General features: G+C 59.1%; 1 protein-coding gene across 2 annotated transcripts in view; it reads left to right on the top strand.

The window, feature by feature from the left end:
* The window catches only part of OLFM1 (olfactomedin 1), a 38701-nt gene that overhangs the window by 8261 nt on the left and 11602 nt on the right, over window positions 1-18838 (top strand). Inside the window, exons 1-4 of one of the 2 annotated variants that reach the window (XM_070378673.1) lie at window positions 3639-4094; window positions 6029-6178; window positions 10821-10976; window positions 13343-13562. In XM_070378673.1, coding sequence (XP_070234774.1) covers window positions 3945-4094; window positions 6029-6178; window positions 10821-10976; window positions 13343-13562 — 676 coding nt within the window. In that variant the 5' untranslated portion in view covers window positions 3639-3944. Of the gene's footprint in view, window positions 1-3638; window positions 4095-6028; window positions 6179-10820; window positions 10977-13342; window positions 13563-18838 lie in introns of those variants that run through there. The other variant, XM_070378674.1, reaches the window with a different exon arrangement.

The raw sequence follows: 18838 nt of genomic DNA, 5'->3' as shown, positions 1-18838 counted from the left end.
TTGCTCTGCCCTCCTGAATGGGATCGGCCCCTCCTGACAAAGCTCGAGAGCCCCTCACCCCTCCCGCCACGTGAGGACGCGGGGAGGCGGCCCGCACTGGACCGTGACCACGTGGCGCTTTGATTTCGGACATCCGGCTCCAGAACTGTAAGCAGGAAATGTCCGCTGTTCATCAGCCACCCAGCTGGTGGTCTCAGACGGCCCCAAACACCGTGACATCTGAGGGGCGGAGGCGGACCGTGTCTTTGAGCCTGACCCTGGGAGAGGGGCTCCTCATGTGACCTTGGGCAGGTCTTGTCATCTTTCTAAGCCCCAAACGCCTCCTCTGTAAAGCTGAGCTGCCTTGGCACCATCCCGAGGGCAACTGTAAGGATTCTGTGAGTCACTTGCTTCGTGTAAGGGTGTCTGGGGTGCGGTACCCGCTCCTTAGTCCAAAGACGGCTGTTCAGGGCTGCAAATGTAAGTGAGCCCTGGCTCCAAGGAGAGCCGTGTAGGAAGAACACTCGGCTTTGGCCAGTGCCACGGAGCCTTTAATCCGTATGCCTCCATCCTTCAACAAGCCTCAGTGTGCTTTTGGAAGTGCTGTGTAGCTTCTAAATCAAATTACACTTGCCGAGGCTTCTCACGTGACCCTTTCCAAATGCATTAAAAGCGGTCGTCTCTCCTCCTGAATCACAGATCCCGGACACTGGAGAGGAGCTGGGTGGGGGATTAGAAGGGAGTGACCTGCCCTGACCCTCCCAGTGGTGAGAGCCACATGGTGTCGGTTACAGAAGCACAGGTGCGGCTCTGAGCAGCAGTACAGGGTCCCCTCGGGGGAGCCAGCTGCGTCCACAGCCTCTGGGAGGGGAGGCGGGAGCAGTGCGTCTGTCCGATTCTGTATAGCGAGCTGACCGGTGATGAGATGGTGGCCAGGACTTAAGGGCGTCCAGTGGGTGTGAGTCAGCTTTCCTCCCGTCCCTCTCAGTGCTCTGAGCTCCGGGGGGTCCGCTGAGTTCCCAGGGAGCTGTAGGAATTCCAGGGTGCGGCCCCATTTGACAGCAGGTGTGAGTGACCCAGCGCTTTTTAAAGGACTCTTGTCAGCCATGCTTATGGGGATGCCATGGACGCCTCAGGCTCCCCTTCAGGACTGCAGGCTTAGGAGAAACATGATAAGGGGGTTTCGGGTCTCCCGGCTGGCCCTAATTGCCTGCCCTCTGGTGCATCTGGGAGAGCCCCGGGCCGGGGGAGCGGGGCGGGCTGGCCCCTCAACCCTGGGGGCGTCTAATACCAGCAGGACTTGGCTCCATTGGAGCAAATGACCTGGATTTCATTTCCTCCACTGAACAGCCCAGCCAGGCTGACTCTCTTCTAATTTAGAGTACCCATTGTAAATCCCCTGGGACATTACTGCCACAAAATCAGATCAGAAGTTCTTCAAGATCAGAAGAGGGTTTTTTTTTCTTTTTCATTTTCTATGTCTGCACGTTTGGCGCTCACCTTCCTAGAACAGCTCTGGGTGTTGGGAGTTGTTTCCACATCCAGCAGCACTTCCTCCGTATTCGTGTGTCTGTACCAACGGCATCTCTTGTGGGTGGTCTTTAGCTAAAAGCAGCTCTTAGGAGACGCGGTGGGGTGTCTGGGGGCGTCAAATCCCAGCTCATCCCACGCCCATGTGTCAGTTGCCCCACTGAGGGTCCCCTCCGAGCACTGGGTCTTCTGCAAAGCGGGCGTGACGAGGGTGGGCACCCTCCTGGCTGCCACGTCTGCTCTTGCGCTGACTCACTGAAGCCTCATACACCCTGCTAATATGCCCTTTACAGATGGGGAAACTGAGTTATGGGAGGGCTAATTACCTTGGCTGAGGTCACACAACCAGTCAGGGGCAGAGAACCCAGGCTGCCCACACCTAGGGTGTCTGGCTGCAGAATCTGAACACGGAGCAACCCTCTGAGCTGCCTGTCTTGGTCGGTTGGCCGGTTGGGAGGTTTTTGTTCCTGCACGGTGCTGGGAGTCTGCTCCGCCGCGCTGGTGGTGTTTCTGAGCTGGGGGTTACAGCGGCTGCACCGCGCGTCCCGGCTCTGATCCGGGGTCATGCACACAGGAGGTGATAAGAGCCTGCTGCTTCCCGACAGCTCGCGTCAGGGTTTTGCAGACACCAGCCTCGGGTGGGATCTGCAGGGTCCCAACAAAGCGGGGGTGCGTGTCCTTCTGCAGCGGGAAGAGGGGTGTGAATGATTTGGGTCGACACAGCTCTTGGCCCTAAATCGGTGTTGAACGTTCACTGAATGAGAAAGGAGGCGGGTGTGGGGGACGGCGCCCCCTCACCTGGCCGCTGCGCTGGCGGCCTGGACGCCCGCAGAGCCTGCAGTACCCGCCGCCACTGGGAGATGGCGCCCTTCCCCAACTCTTGAAATTCTCTGCCTGCCACCCGAAGGCTGCCTCAGATCCTGGCTTTAAGCAGAAAAACAAGCCCAAGGCGCCCTTTTGGCTCATGGGTCTCGCACCCGCGCCCAGGCCAGGGCCGTCCTGGCTGTTAGAGTCCTCTGTCCCTGGGAGCAGAGAGTGGAGCCCGGGAAGGCAGTGTCCCTCCCCGGTGGCCCGGGAAGCCAGCCCCTTCCCGCCTCTGTCCGCCCTTCTGGCCCGCCCGGAAGGGAGATCGATTTCCACGCAGACAGTGGTGTGGGGCGCTGTCCTCCCCACACGGCAGGGAGGCTTAGCTGGGGGCCCGGAGGGGCACCTTTCTTCTCCGTCAGAAGCTGCCTGCAAACTCTAAAGCTCTGTTAAGATGTATGACCCAGTCACGCTTGTGCTTCAGAGGGGACTTCACATGTCCTGGCATGGATGTTGCCAAGGGCTGGGGAGTTGTGCCAGCCTGCCGTGCCCCTCTGCCCCTCTGCCTGGGCACCAGCTGCCCCCACCCCACAACCCCAAGGAGGAGCCAGTGAGGAAACGCGCCCCTGGCCCACCACCTGGACCACACTCACCCCGGGTGGGGCCGCGTAGGCAACCCCGCTCGGAGGCCTGAGCCCCCAACCCACGCCCAGCTCCTGCCCTGCCGCCGCATGCCCACACCCCTCACAGGCTGACCCGGGAGCCCGCACTGGGCAGTGCCAGGGCTGCCAGCAAAGGCCTGCGGGGTGCCAGCTGCCCTGGACTCCCAGAGGGGCCTCTCTGCTCCCCTTGGCCCTCTCCGCCAGCACCGGGGCTGGAGACCCCCACCAGGAGCTGCGTTTGGAGCCAAGAGTTCGGCTGTCTGGGTTTCTGCTGGGCTTCGAGGGGCTGCGGGGCTGGAGGGGGCCTGGAGCCACCACCTAGCAGGTCCCCAGCAGCCGGGCTAAGAGAGACCTGGCTGGGTGGGTCGGCGGGTGGGGTCTCAGAGCGGTGCCCGGGCCTAGCTGGCCGGCGGCCTTGAGGATGGAAAAGCGGAGGCCCGCCCAACCCGTGCGCCGAGGCCGCCGTGTTTGAGGACGGATTTTGATGACTTGGGGGCGGTGGTCTGTCTTTCCTCGCGGTCGACGGGGCTCTGCAGACCTCGCTGCCAGCAGCCAGGGGGCGGCGGGGAGCCGGAGTGGAGAGGAAAAATCCACCCATTTCCTGGGCAGATTGCGTCGGCCGCCGCCCGGCCGTGTCCCCGCCTCCTGGCCGCGGCCCCCGCGCGCAGCTCGCGCGGCACTCAGAGCCGGAGCCGGAGCCGGAGCCGGCGGCCCTTCCCGGCGGCGGGCGGGCGGCAGCGGACGGCGGGCAGCGGCGAGGCGGCCACTCTCCCGGGCGCCCGGAGCGGCGCGGCTATGGCCTGGGCGCGCGGGGTGACGGCGGCGGCGGCGGGCGGGCGGCGGCGGGCGGAGGGGGCGCGGGGACACGGCCGGGCGCCCCTGCCCGCCGCGGTGCCCGCCGCCTGAAGGCTGCCCGGGGCGCGGAGCCGGCGCCAGCGGGGCGCGGGCGCAGGAGGCGTTCCCGGCGCGATGTCGGTGCCGCTGCTCAAGATCGGGGTTGTGCTCAGCACCATGGCCATGATCACCAACTGGATGTCCCAGACGCTGCCCTCGCTGGTGGGCCTCAACACCACCAAGCTCTCGGCGGCCAGCGGCGGGACGCTCGATCGCAGCACCGGCGTAAGTGCGCCCGCCGCCCGCCCTGCCGGGCCTCCTCCCAGCTCCCTCCCGCTCCCGAGCCCCGGGCGAGCGGGCGCCGCGCGGGGAGCAGGGCGCAGGGGCAAGGGCACGCGCGGGGCCCGCGCGGCTCCTGCGCGCCGCGGTAGCGACCCTGCTCCCCGCGCCCGCAGCCTCGGCCACTCCGCCGGTCGCGGGCCCTTCTTGTGTGGCGCTTCCCGCCTCGGTCCGGTCCCCTCGCGGGGGCCTCCCGGGAACCTGCCGGGGACTCGAAAGGCTAGGAGTCCACACTCAACTAATATGCCCTTGTTGACAAGGTTTGGAAACTGAGGCAGGGGTCTTGAGGACTTGTCCAAGGTCACTCAGCAACTCAGTGGGAGACGCGGTGGCCCCCGTCCGGCCGGGTCCAGTCTGGGCTCGGAGCTGAGCCCGCCCCACTTGGCAAAAGCCGGACTGGACCGGCGGAGTGGGGCCCGGGCGGCCGGGCGGCCGGGCTAGGAGCTCCAGCCCTCGGAGTCCCGAGGCGCCTTTCTCCCCAGCGCAGGCAGAGGTCCCCGGGTCCCCTCGGCGGAGGGTGCAAAGGGGCCGGTCGGGGCCCGGGGGTGGGGGGTGCGCAGCCGCGGGACTCGCGCTTCGCCCTCCGCGCCCCCTCCCGCCCTGCCTCCCCAGGCGCTTCTCGTCCCTTCTCGGTGCCCTGGGGGAGGGGACGAGCGGCGGGCCGCCCCTGGGCTCGGCGGACTCAGGCGGCGGCGGGAGCGGGCGGGCGGAGGACGGGGCGCGCCCCAGGCCGGCTCCCCCTCCGGAAAGGAGAGCTGAAGGACACGCGCCCCTCTCGCGCTCCGATCCCTCGGCTGTGAAGGGCGCCGGGCTGTAAGGGGTCTCCCGGTGACCGCTTCTGCCACCGGCACCCGTTCACCTCACCTGCCCTTCTGAGGACTGCGTGCAGCCGCCTCCTTGCTGATGACTTTGTTCCTGCCCCGGGGTCCTGTGCCCCTGGGGCTGGAAATGAATGAAATGCAATGTTTGTACCCTGGACTCCGTCCACCCAACTTCTTCCCATCCCCACGCTAAAAATAGAAGGGAGGTGACCTGCGGCCACCCGGCAGGCTGCAAGACCTGTGCTCAGGGGGAGTTTTCAGACGGTAGTGTCCACCCCGGGTACCTGGCGGTCGGGACCACCTGAGCTGGGCTGCAAGGTGATACCAGCCATGTCTGCGTGTCAGCAGCCGTGTGCAGCTCAGGTGTGGTGAGGGTGCTGGGCACGCCTAGGGCTGAGGCTGGGTGTGACCCCTGCACAGCGTGTCACCAGCAACTTGGCGACATCTGCCAAATGGCTCGTGGGCGGCAGCCTGTGTTGGGTGGAAGCCCAGCGTCCCCTCAGGGGCCTTCACTAGGCAGGCGGTGGACACGGCCGGGGCCTGGGGTCATCCCAGCTCCGGGCTAACAGGCAGCTGGATCCTGGCTGTTCCTCCCCAGCTTCGGGGAGCAGCGGAGCGCGACTGCACCAGCCACCCCTGCTGGCCTTACGGGAGGAGATCTTATTTCTGAATTATGTGCGGCTGTGACTCAACCAGCCGCTTGCTTCCCTGCCTCGCTCCTCACCCAGCTCACAGCCTCTGCTCACCCCTCCCTTCCACCGAACCTGTCAGCTGGGTCAGATGCCAAAACTCTAACCATCCCCTAAGTTTAAAAATCCCTTGAATTAAAAAATATGTTTGAAAGAGCCATGCCTATTAGACTCCCTTCCAGCCCTGGGATCCTGATGGGAGAGCGTCTGGGTTCCTCCCCCATGTGCCCCCCACCCCGCGGTCAGCAGCTGTCTTTGGACTGCTTTTTTTCTGCCCTTTCCTGGGGGCTGGGCGTGGATGGTCATGCCCGGTGCGATGTTCCATGGTCTCACTTTCTCTCCCTCCCTCTCCCTCGCCCCCTGCCCCCAGGTGCTGCCCACCAACCCTGAGGAGAGCTGGCAGGTGTACAGCTCTGCCCAGGACAGTGAGGGCAGGTGTATCTGCACAGTGGTCGCCCCCCAGCAGACCATGTGCTCACGGGATGCCCGCACGAAACAGCTGAGGCAGCTACTGGAGAAGGTGAGTCTTGGGGGCGCGTGGCTCTGTGTGTGTCTGTGTGTGTGTGCCCCCAAGCTGGCAGCAAGGCGTGGCAAGCCTGCAGAGTGCCTCCCAGCTCCGAGGCCTGGCTCTCCCCCAGCATGGCCCGCTGGGAATATTGGTGAATGGATGAAATGGAGGGAGGGAGGGACGGAGGAGACTCCCCCGGGCTGCCTGGAGTGGGGGGAGCATCTCTGCCCGGAGCCACGTGTGCGGAGCGAGGGGGCGTGCGGGCCTCTCTCCCACACCACTGTCTCGGGCTCACGACCACAGCCTGGGGTCCAGAGGGCCAGAGCTTTCCCCGAGCCACACCTGGAGTGCTCCCGTGCCCCCGGGAGCAGGGCCGCGGTGGGGGCTTTTCCCTGCTTCTGGGTGGTTGGACTGAGTGATGGCCAGGAGGTGATCGCTCCTGTGGATGCCTTCCTGCTGCAAAAGTGGATTAAGTCATCACCTTCGTGACCCCCCGGGGAGCAGCACGTGTGGGTTTAATCTGCTCTTTCAGTTGCGCCTGACAAGAGCCGGTGAAGCTGCTTGAGGGTTTCACCCCATTTCAAGGCGTGGAATCTGGGTCCAGGGTGGCGGGCTGACTATCCCAAGGTTGGCAGCCGGCGGGCAGGGGCACCAGCTCTGAGCCCAGCCAGCACCCCCTGCCTCCCACGGAGGCCGGTGCCCCAGATCACGGCCATCCCGCCTCCCGGGACAGTCCACACGGGAGCCTGGGGTCTCAGAACCTGAGCGCCAGGTTTCCCGGGAGCTCCTGGGAGCGGGGGCAGAGGGCAGCCCTTCTGCTCCATCTCCACCCTCCCCAGGGAGACGGCATGCGGCACCTCAGGACCCCTCGCTCACCACACGCACACAGCACACACATACATATGTGTACAACTGCACACAAATACACATAGACACCACATGGAAATGCACACACTCATAAACGCACTCATATACACACACCCCACACACATACACACAAACACACATACACACGGTCACATGCACACCTCACAAGGACACACACCTTACACACATCACACGTAAACACACGCACATGCACCGCACAGACACACATGTATACATACGTCATACACACATCACATGCGAGTGCTCACTTATACACACATACGCCACATGCCTCAGGAAAGCCGTGACTCCTCCATCAGCCGAGCAGCACAGGCTGTGGAGGAGGGGCGCGGGGGCCTGCCCTGGAGGGCGCGGGGGACTGCCCTGGAGGGCGCTGGGCCTGCCCTGGGGGCAGGCCCTCCTTGGGGGGACTGGAGGCCCAGCAGCCCACCCAGTCTGTCCAGTTCAGCGCAGGCCCAGCACATCTGCAGCCCCTCACACAGGTTCCGGCAAAGCAGGCCCTCTCTGGAAATCAGAAGGGCAGGGTGGGGGCTTCCTGGAGCTCTGCCCTCTGGAAGGGGCTGGGGAGGGGCCTCGGCGCCCCGCCCAGGGCAGGAGGATGGCCCTCGAGGACCCCATGCACTTTGCTCCACCATCTTCAGCCACGCCAGGAAATCACTGTAAAAGAATTAAAGAAAAATGCGTGTAACAGGTTTCACACACATTTATTACCAGCAAACTAGACCAGAGCCTAATTGGGCCTTTAATTATTCATGATTGTGGAGGAGGGAGTGGAGCTCGGAGGGGCCTCGGGGGCTGGCGGGCGGCCCCTCGAGCCCTGCTAGGAACCCTGGCCTCGGAGGCACCTTCCTGCCCGCATCCGCCCAGCACAACTGCTGAAAAATTTAGAGCCCGATTTTACACCCTGGCGGGCACTGTGCTCTGAAGCAGAAGCCATCCTCGGTGTGGGGGGGCCTGCCACCCTCCTCCTCTTTCTTTCTGAGCATCTGTTCTCTCCCTGGGGCTGGGGTCCTGTTAAAACCCACCCCAGGAGCTTCCAAAAGGGGAGCCTTGCTGCTGCTTTGCTGAGGCCTGCAGTCTCAGAGGAGCCTGGCCCCAGTGTCCCCTGATCGCAGCCCCCCGCCCCCCGCATTAGAGCCTTGGGCTCTGTCGTCTGTGAAGACGCTCAAGGCCCAGAATTTGAAAGCGTGGGCTCTGCAGCCGGTCCAGGCCTTGCCTGCTGGCTGTCTGCTGTGCGACAGTTGCCAAGTCACTTAACTTCTCTGAGCCTTGCTCTCCTCTGTAATGAGACTTGAACTAGAGCCTGCCTCCCAGGGTTTTGTAAAGATCAGATGAGATCCATAGCCCAGTGCCTGAAACCAAGAAACGTCCCATTAACACTAGTGGGCGGGGTCCCCTCCAGGCCCGGGGCGTCTGCCCCTCAGTTGCTGCCGCCCTGCCCGTCTCAGCACCTGTGGCCACCTTAGGCAGGGCGGGGAAGGGGTGCCCTGTGCCGTTGGCAGCTGTGCGAACTTCAGCTCCTCAGCTGGCTTCTGGGGGCACATCCTACAAGGAGGAGGATGCTTGTGCTCGGCGGAGGGCCTCCAGGCTGCAGGTCTGAGACCCAGGGGCCTGACTGCCATCTGGGGCTTGATTATCTGCTCTGATTGGAGGGAAAGGGAGGCGCTCGCCCAGCCTGGGAAGGACTGGCGGAGGGTGGGGGGGCTCTATAGGGCAGATGAGTAGCTTGGCATCTTTAAAATGTGTTTCCTAAATTTAAAATTTGATTTTAAACCATTTAAATTCATTAAAACAGGACTTCCCTGTAGCTCAAATGGTAAAGAATCTGCCTGTGATGCAGGAGACCCAGGTTCGATCCCTGGGTTGGGAAGTTCCTCTGGAGAAGGGAATGGCAATCCACTCCAGTATTCTTGCCTGGGGAATTCCATGGACAGAGGAGCCTGGCAGGCTACAGTCCGTGGGGTCGCAAAGAGTCAGACATGACTGACCGACTAACACACACAAAAATTCATTAACAGCATCCTTCTCTGGCATTTGAACAGCCGGGAGGGCTGCGTGTGGACCCCTGAGAAGACCAGGCTGAAGCCAGCGAGGGCCCAGCCATTTCTGTGCAGCAGAGTCTAGTCAGCAGCCTTGTGGGTTCTGCTGTGGCTTCAGGAGTCCACCCAGGAGAGGGAGGGGGAAAAGGGGTCTTGACTGCAGCTGCCGTTTCTGTTCCTTCCTCCCACTATGGCTGTGCCTCAGGGGCCAGACCGTGTGTGGGTAACAGGTGTGAACGAGGCCCTTCCACCTCCCTCCTGGTGGTTGAGACAGGGATGTGGGTGGCTGCTGTGCAGGCCTGGTGCCAGCAAGGCGACGGTGTTTCCAAGTGGTGTGTGGCCACTTCTGGCTGGCACATCAAGGAAGCCTCCCTGGAGGAGGTGGCATTTGGGCTGGGCCTGGAAGGATAAAGGAAATACAAATTTTCTCAGAAGTCCACAGTTACCTAAAGAGACAGAACAAACCATTGGAGCAGGGGGAGATGGGGGACAGGAAGACCTGAGGTAATAGAGCAAATATATTTGAGTTTCCCCTGAAGCATCCAAAGAGAAAGGGTCAGAGGGAGTCATAGTCACCTACATGCTGTATATTATAAACCTGAAATTTTAAACCGAATTCATGTGTATTACTGTCTAGTAACAAACCATAGAACCCGGGCATTCTTCAGCACCAAGTTGAGCAGCATCAGTTTTTCCTACTGAGAAGCCTCTTGGTCTTTTATTTGGTGGGGGGACTGCAGTATCATCTCTTCTTTTACTGACCAGGCAAAGCTGAGCCTCACACCCAAAACAATTTTGTTCCAAAAAGGGAGGGTATCTGCAAATTCAGGAAAAAAAAGAAAATCAGAAATAAAGATTTGCGATTATGGAGTTATCTTCCCGCTAGTGATTGGATTCAATTCTGAGGAGGTGACCCAGACAGCCACTGTGCACCTCTTTCCTCCTCCCCACCACCCTGAATGCCTGGGCACAGAAGGGCAAGCCCGTTTCCTGAAAATAGAACGCACTGGCAGGTAGCTGCTCTAAAACTGTTTTTCTTTTGAGCTCTCTGGAACCCTGTTGAATATTAAAGTTTCATCTTGAGACTAGACTCAATTCAGATCTGCCTGTAAAGATGTAGAACAGCAATTCTTCATTTGCTGAGTGATTGATTCCTGACTGTGTTCTGAACGTGCATGTTTGCAGAGCAGTCATCTGCCTGTGATACTGTGGGGTGTGATGGACGGCGTGTGAGATGCGGAAGCAGGGAGCCCGTCCCCTGCTCCCCGAGCACCGCTCTGTGCCCTCAGCCCTCTCAGCGAGACACCCGGCGAGGTTTAGGGGAGGGAGCTGTGCCCGGAGGTAGAGGAGCCCCGCCACGCCGTTCATGTTTCTTGGCGTTTGTGCGTGATGCAATTCATCCCTCAGAATAGACGGAATTGCCTGTCCCCCCCGAAGGAAAAGGCCACCCAAAGCCATAAGCCTGGAGCTTTGACCAACAGGGAGCCAGAGGTCCCTGCAGCCTGGTTGTAAGAACACATCCTGGAAGATGGCAGAGGAAACGTTGACCAGACTGTTTGCTCTGTTCAAGGGTTCTTGCTCATAACAGCCCGACACTGGTGATAAACTAGTAAGTCACGCACAGGCCGCCTCTGGCTCCCGGTGCTGTCTCTGTTAGGAGGCAAACACAATCTCCGGGCACCTGCCGCTCGCTCCTTCCCTGAACCTGCTTGTTGCCTTTTTGACAGGTGCAGAACATGTCGCAGTCCATAGAGGTCCTGGACCGGCGGACCCAGAGGGACTTGCAGTACGTGGAGAAGATGGAGAACCAGATGAAAGGGCTGGAGTCCAAGTTCAGACAGGTGGAGGAGAGCCACAAGCAGCACCTGGCCAGGCAGTTCAAGGTACGTGTGTGGCTCCTGCGCCTCCCCTCCCCCCTCCTTCCCCTCCCCCCTTCTCCTCCCTCTTCCACCCCTCCCCCTCCCCATCTCTCCCCTCCCCCTTCTCCCCTTCCGTCTCTCCTCCCCTTCCATCTCTCCCTCCCCTTCCGTCTCCCCTCCCCATTCCTCCCCTCCCCCCTTCTCTCCTCCTTCCATCTCTCCCCTCCCCCTTCCATCTCTCCCCTCCCCCTTCCATCTCTCCCCTCCCCCTTCCATCTCTCCCCTCCCCCATTCCTCCCCTCCCCCCTTCTCTCCCCCTTCCATCTCTCCCCTCCCCCCTTCCATCTCTCCCCTCCCCCATCTCTCCCTCCCCGTCTCTCCCCTCCCTCCATCTCTCCCCTCCCTCCATCTCTCCCCTCCTCCATCTCTCCCTCCCTCCATCTCTCCCCTCCCCCATCTCTACCCTCCCGCCTTTTCTCCCCTCCCCTTCTCCTTCCCCCACTCCCCTCCTCTGAGACTGTGATTCCCGCTCCTGCTCCCACTTTCCCTCCAGAATAGCAGTTTGAAGCCAGGGAGGAGCCCAGCAAGGATTGCTCTTTTTCTTGCCAATGGCAGCCTTCCTTGGAAGTAGAGAGGCCACCTGCCCTTGCCCTGGTTTGGCGGAAATTCACCTTGAAAGGGGCAGAGTTGAGATGTGGTTTTCACACCTATTAGCTTCCCAGGCCAGGACCCCAGGCCCCAGCTTCTCCAGCCAAGTCACAGATTAGCTGGGAAGGGACGTGATTGGTCCTTCCCGACCCACAGCTGCTGCAGGTGAATCACATTAGCCAAGGATTAGCTTAATTGATTAGAGCCATTTCTGAGCAGGGATTGCTCAGGGCAGTTCTTCACATCTGACCTAATTTAGCGGCAACCAGGCTCACTGTAGATGTGCAGGAAGGCAGAGAGACACCAGCATCTTTCTCACCTCCCGGTTAGTCTTTGTTTTCTCCACATAACTCCACTGTTAAAGCCAGAGTTGGTTTGACCTAAAATTATATATACATATGTACAAATATGTATATATACACCTAGAGTTTACTCAGCTTCAAAATCATTAAATTGACAAATGATATGCACCTTAATTAAGGCATACATGCATGTTAATTAGAAACCAAGCCCAGATGTAAATGAACGGGTCAAATTACACAGCCCCGCTGGACTGCAAACTGCTGATGCTCTGGGTCTTCCGGCCTTTTTATGCTAATGTTTTCCTTTGATGCTCTCCCTGTGTGCAGCAAGAACTAATTCTCTTGTAAAAGCCATACATTATATAGACGAAATGGCAAGCTAATGAAGTTATAAATCTATATGATAAATGAAATAATAGCAGCTTTATCCTGTTGAGGCGAAATGAGCCAGTCTCTCTTGCTGGACTCAGGTGGACCTGTCCTTGCTTCTGACATGTCACCATGAATTATCTCAGAAAGAAATTTTGACCTGCCTGACCCAAAAGAGCTTGTGTCTCTCCTCATAAGGCCAGCACTCTCTTCCCGGGGGTAGACTCAGATTCCTCTAGGGATGTCTTCAGCATCCATGGGCTGGCTCCTCTTTGCAAGCGTGCTCTCCTGGTTCCCAGATACTGAATCCTATGGCTCTGGCGGGGAGACAGGCTGCCCTTGCTTCTGACCACACTTCAATTGCCTTGAACACTTGCGGCAGCAATTGCTGTGAGGGTACTTACATGACTGTGAAAGCAGTTTGTCTGGACTGACTCTAGCCTTGAAGCGTGATTTTTTTTTAAGTAAGGGTGAAAATATTTGTCTGTTAATGGCTATCTGTTTCAGGCAGGCTAGTAAGCTAGTTCTTCAACAGTTTTCATTTTCTTGCTTGCAGGGCTAACTTAAAAGAGTTTTTTCAATGCTGCAGACTGAAGAAGCAGTCCACTCCCATGTAACCATGACAGAGGGCCAGAGAGCTTTTTTGCACCCTGCATTTTTACTATTATTTCCCGTTACTTAGCACCATGCCCCTAAGGAACCTTGAACACAACCAGGATCTCTTTTGCATGTGACTGTAGATGCATTTCATGAATAGTTTGAACCCTTGTCAATGCATTTTTTGAAAAAACAAAAACAAACAAAAAAAGAGATACTTTGTGTATGTGACTTAAAGCATGTAACCTTAAGATGTTGCATTCTAAACTGACAATAAAGACCTTTCCCAAATATGTTGGTGTTCTGAAGACTGTTTAATATACTCTTCTAACTCCTGTGGACCAGAATAAATCAAACTATAAAGAAAGCGGGAGTGTGGACATTTTCCCTCACCTAGGGAGAAGCCAGGCCAAGGCAGGGTGTTAGAAGTTTTTGCACGCATCGCACTGAACCCAGCTTATTTTAACCTTGCAGGCGATAAAAGCGAAAATGGATGAACTTAGGCCTTTGATACCTGTGTTGGAGGAGTACAAGGCCGATGCCAAATTGGTATTGCAGTTTAAGGAGGAGGTCCAGAATCTGACGGCAGTGCTTAACGAGCTGCAAGAGGAAATTGGCGCCTATGACTACGATGAACTGCAGAGCAGAGTGTCCAATCTTGAAGAAAGGCTCCGTGCGTGCATGCAAAAACTAGGTAGGCCCAGAACCCTGCGGGCGGGCGCTGCACCGCCCACCTGCCGCTGGCGCACTCAGGCTCAGGCAGTGGTGCTGAACTGGACAGCGCCCGCCCGGCTTCCCGAGCGACGGCTGGACTAGGGCTCCTGGGTAGGGTTGCCGCACCGCCCACCTGCCGCTGGCGCACTCAGGCTCAAGCAGTGGTGCTGAACTACACAGCGCCCGCCCGGCTTTCCCGAGCGACGGCTGGACTAGGGCTCCTGGGTAGGGTTGCCGCACCGCCCACCTGCCGCTGGCGCACTCAGGCTCAAGCAGTGGTGCTGAACTACACAGCGCCCGCCTGGCTTCCTGAGCGACGGCTGGACTAGGGCTCCTGGGTAGGGTTGCCTGGACAGGTAGCTGAGGAGTGTAGGCCGCGCCCGCCCTAGGGCCTTGTCCAATCCCGTGCAGAGGCCACCTCACAGACCCCACTGAGTTGCACATCTGGAAAATTGGTATTAGATGTTACATAGCATCTGAAGAGTGAGTGTGTGTGTGTGTGTGTGTGCACGCGTGCGTGTGCGCTTGTGTCCCTGTGTATTGGGTGGCTTTTTAAGACACGAGTTTCATAGAGCTGGAAGCACATCTCATCCCCTCCAGCTTTCAGGAGAGGGCTGACAAAGCTCCCTGAGAAACCAAACCATGTGGAAAATTCCATCACGTCAAGGCGGAAGGCTTGCCATTCATAACAAGCAAGGGAGTCCCTCTAGCAACTGGAGGGGGCGGGGCTGGGAGCCAGTGGCCCCTGGGCTCCTTCCGAGTCTTGTTTGTGGTGGATAACCCATCACCTTATCAACTTTCTGGTTAATTTAGCAAATCTTAACATGTCCACGTCGGAGTCCATTCTGAAATAGCACATTTTAAATCCCAGTTCTATTTTTAGGTTTTCTTAGGAAAGATCGGCTGGCCCTTCTCACTCACTGTTTCCTAACGCAAAGGTTGTTCATTTTCTTATTGTTTACTTTTTAGAGTAATTTAGCATAATTCTTGGAGAAGGCAATGGCAACCCACTCCAGTGTTCTTGCCTGGAGCATCCCAGGGACAGGGGAGCCTGGTGGGCTGCCGTCTATGGGGTCGCAGAGAGTCGGACACGACTGAAGCGACTTAGCAGCAGCAGCAGCGTGATTCTGCTTTATGCACAAGTTTCCTTTAGGTTTTATCTGGTGTTTTCACTTGATTCTCTTTTCATCCCCTACCCCCTACACACTGCAAATGCCTTATTTTAAGCTTAAAACATCCCAAAAGAACAAGTACTTTAAAAAACAAACCCCAGTGCTATTAGGTCGGAGACAGAAAACGTTCAAAGGGCAAGGAGACAGAGTCAACCTTTTGTTTGAACAGGTTCCCACGTCTGGGTTATTTTTAAGGCTGTTCTAGGTGCCCTCGTAAAGTCCCCCAGGCCCAGCGAGGGCGGTGAGCGATGCTGGAGCCTTAGGAGGAATCTGCTGTGGTGTGTACACTCGTCTGCGTCATGTGAGGGATTGTGTGCTACCGTTTTTCACATGTGGTGCCTGATGCCCAAGTCCTGGTGTGTCCGGGGCTGGGTGGCCTGGGACAGTTTCAGGATGGGTCTGGGCTGGACAGTCTGCACCCGCCCTTCCCATATCAGCGTCCAGGAGTCAGCAGGAATGTTTGAAGTGTTGCTGGGTGTCGGGCTTATCAGTGGTTAAGGGCTGTGTGATGACTTCTGGTGGACAGTGTCTTTGGTTCCTACCTATAAAGGCACTCCGCTCCCATCCCGCTCTCCAGACCCTCCAAACGCTCCCCCGAGGGCTCTCTTGTTACTCATTTCTGCACAGCACTGTTTTTATTCCCTGGTAGACAGACCATGTAGACCAGGGAGAAACCAAGATTAAACCTCCACATTTTCTGATGAACGGATCAAGCAGTAAGGTGGAAATTCAGAGAGAGAAGTGAGCGCTGATGAGACTCTAGGAGCCTTTCCAGGAGAAGGCTGCCTGTCCCAGGCGGGCGGCCTTCCCCTCCAAACTCGGCCTATTTTTAGAAGCCGGCTGAATTCATTTTTCAGGCTAGCAATCTTGGGGCTTTCACGTGGCTGCCCTCGGGCCGCTGAAATGGCCCTCTTGGGAGTGAGGAGAGAGGACAAAGAGGCCCCGGGAGCCCTGCTCTCCACCACGGAGTGCGGCCGCTTCTGTGCTTAATTCCTTCTTCAGAAAGACCTTGACCCGGAGATGGACCTGCTGAGCCAGTGGCAGTGGGGGCGGGGGTGGGGATCTGCCTCTAACCAGCGCTTGGCAGGCGATTCAGGGAAGCAGCAACCGAGGACCCCGCCTGTTGGCGTCCTGAGGCAGGAAGTGCCACTCAGTGGCTGCGAGGCTCAACCAGGCACTGACCACTTCTGGTTTCAACCTCCTCTCCATCTGTACAACAAAAGCAGGGGAGTCCCTGTGCCCTGGGGTCACTGTGTCAGTTCACGTCACAGGTTGTGCCGCGAGCCCGCATGGAGGAGGTGGCGGGAGCACTCACAGGCAGGTGAGGAGGTCGCAAGGGACAGACAACGAGACAGATGACAGGCAGCGAGGCAGGCGGAGGGCAGACCACAGACCACAGGTTCTGCTGCCACCTCGGCCACACCCTAGGCTTTCACTCAAGCTCGGCAACTTAAAGCCCAGCTACTACCCGTGGCTGCTTCATTTAGTCTTTGTTTTAGGTACAAGTAGGTACCCTCTTAGCAGGCTGTCTGCCTTGCTGGGAGCCGGCCTAGGAGCATAGCACAAGGAAGCCAGCCGCCCACCAGTGCCGTCTTGGGCGGGCAGGACTCCTGGAGACACAGCGTCTCAGGGGCCAGCAGTTCTTCCCCAGCCCCTGCCCACCCCACGCCCCGCCCCCCTCCACCTCGCCCTTTGTCCCGGGTCTCATTCTGCCTGCAGGCCCCTTGCTCTAGTGAAGAGCATCTCGGTGACCCTCCTGCTGTGAGACTGGGGACGAGGGTCCCCCTTCGATTTCCCCAAAGTCCTCTTAATTAGGTGTCTCCTTTTCACATCCACGTTGCTGACAATTCCTGAGCCCAGAACATGCACAGGGGAGGAAAAAACAAACCAGAGCTGCTGGTTCCATCGGTTTCTGTTTCCATTTTTAAATCGTTCTCTCAGTGGGACTGTGTGTTTTTCCTAATGGCCCAGCCAGAACTTGAATCTGAAACTCTGATTTCAGGAACTGGACCCTGGGCTCGGCGTCTCTCAGGAGTCCTTTGGCTCCCAGGCAGGGGAGGCAGGACTGCCCGGCAGCCCCGCCCCCGAGCTTTCACTGCATGCCCCCTCCCGCCACCCCGGCCCCTGCAGTCAGCAGCCTCAGGGGCTAAACCAGCTGCAGAGATCCATCGCAGAGCCACTCGTCCACATGTCCCGTTAGCACCAGAATTTTCCTGTCTGTAAGATAAGAGGTGCGTGTATGTGCACTCAGTCATGTACAACTGTTTGTGACCCCTTAGACTGTAGCCCGCCAGGCTCCTCTGTCCGTGGGGATTCTCCAGGCAAGAGTACTGGAGTGGGTGCCATGCCCTTCTCCAGGGGATCTTCCTGACCCAGAGATGGAACCTGAGTTTCTTACATCTCCTGCATTGGCAGGCGGGCTCTTCACCACCAGCACCACCTGGGAATCCCAAAATAAGACAGGAACTAGCTAATTTTAGGGCTCCCCCAAGTCAGACCATCCGTCCTGGACCTCCAGTGCTCAAGGCCTCTGAGTCAAAAGTCAAGGAGGCAGGGAAGGAGGGCCCTTACCTCCTCCCCAGGGGCCTGGACGGAGCCACGGACAGTGGATAAATGAGCACACGAGGATTTACATTGAGCTTTGAGAGGGGACTTCAGGGTGTCTCACTGTGCAGGGAGGCGGCCCCGCCCAGGTGGTCTGTCTGCAGGGACCTGTCTGTCTGAGGGCCCAGCATGGCCAGCTCCACTCTTCCCAGTCTGGACGGGATAAAAGCTGGGACCGGGGGAGACAGACCCAGTGGGCAGTCTGGGGACCTGTCCGCCTGCCTCTCGGCCATCAGCCCCTCAGTCTCGCCTCTGGCCCGACTCCTGGGTGGGCACGGCGCCCTGGGCCTGCTCAGGCGCCCATCAGAGACCGTGCGCATATTCAGAAGTGACCTCCTTCTAGGAAGAGTGGGCGCCCGAGGGTTTCAGCAGAGGGGCTGCTGGGGACAGGCACCCCCCTCCCCCAGACCATCCTGGCTCTCAGGGGCCCCAGCTGGGGGTGCTGTGCCCCCTGCACCAGCCTCCTCTGAGACGCACCTGCTGCCCCTCCCTGGCTTCCCAGGCCTGTCCCCTTCCCAACCCCCCACCCCCTGCCCGAAGCCCGAGCGCTCCTGACAGGTGAGGGACACTTCGGTGAACTGAATGTGCCAAGGCTCGGCCTCACGGCTCTGCCGTGGGGCTTTTTTAGATCCTGTCAGTTCCCCAGGTCTTGGCAGAACCAGTCTGGACAGAGAACCAAAAATAACTCTGTGACTCAAGCAGGGCCGGCGGCCTGCAGCCCCGGAGGAGAGCAGAGCCAGCCTGTAACCAGGAGCTGGGCAAGCGGGGCCCCCTAGGCAGTGGGGCCCTGCTCCGCCCGTCCACCTCCTTGACTATAAGGCTCCCTCACAGGGGCCGGGGGAGACCTTGCCTAGGGCGGAGCGGGGCTTGCGCTGCCACGGACGCCCTCACCGCCGGCTCCCCCTCTCCGCAGCCACGGGGGCCGGACCGGCGGGACCGCCCAGGGCAGCCCCTCCTGGACTCAGCCGCCGTCTCAGTGTGAGCCTGTGGCCACGGCAGTCCTTGGCACGTGACTCGTGACAGGCATCCTCCTAGGAGCTCCCGCTGGTTCCTGGGCTCATCCCACGCCTGCCTCTGAGGAGGGTGTCCTCCTGACAGATAAGGAGGGTGCACTCGGAAGCGGCCTACCTTTATGCCCGTCCACCCGTCCCTCTGCCGGGTCAGTGGCAAAGCAGGGGAGGTGGGGGGCTCTGGCAGGCGCACAGTTATCCCTCTCAGCTCCTGAGAGGCGAGTCATTCATTCATTCATTCATTCATTTTGGACAGCTCCAGGCTGAGCCTTGCGGGGGACGGGCATCCCGGGGTGTCCTGTCGGGCTGGTGAAACCCAGACATCCAGGTCTACGCCCCAGGGTGTGCAGGCCCCACCTGGGTCGGGAGGCAGGGTGGGTACGGTCCAGAAGGAGGCAGGCCCTGCAGCAGCATCAGTGTAGGTGACCACAGAAGAAGAGGGGGTGGTCTGGCTGTCCTGCTGGGGGCTC

This window comes from Bos mutus, chromosome 11, assembly GCF_027580195.1.
Source record: "Bos mutus isolate GX-2022 chromosome 11, NWIPB_WYAK_1.1, whole genome shotgun sequence".
Taxonomy (NCBI): Eukaryota; Metazoa; Chordata; class Mammalia; order Artiodactyla; family Bovidae; genus Bos; species Bos mutus.
The sequence above is the reverse complement of the archived record's forward strand: the minus strand, read 5'-3'. Positions and strand labels throughout refer to the sequence as shown.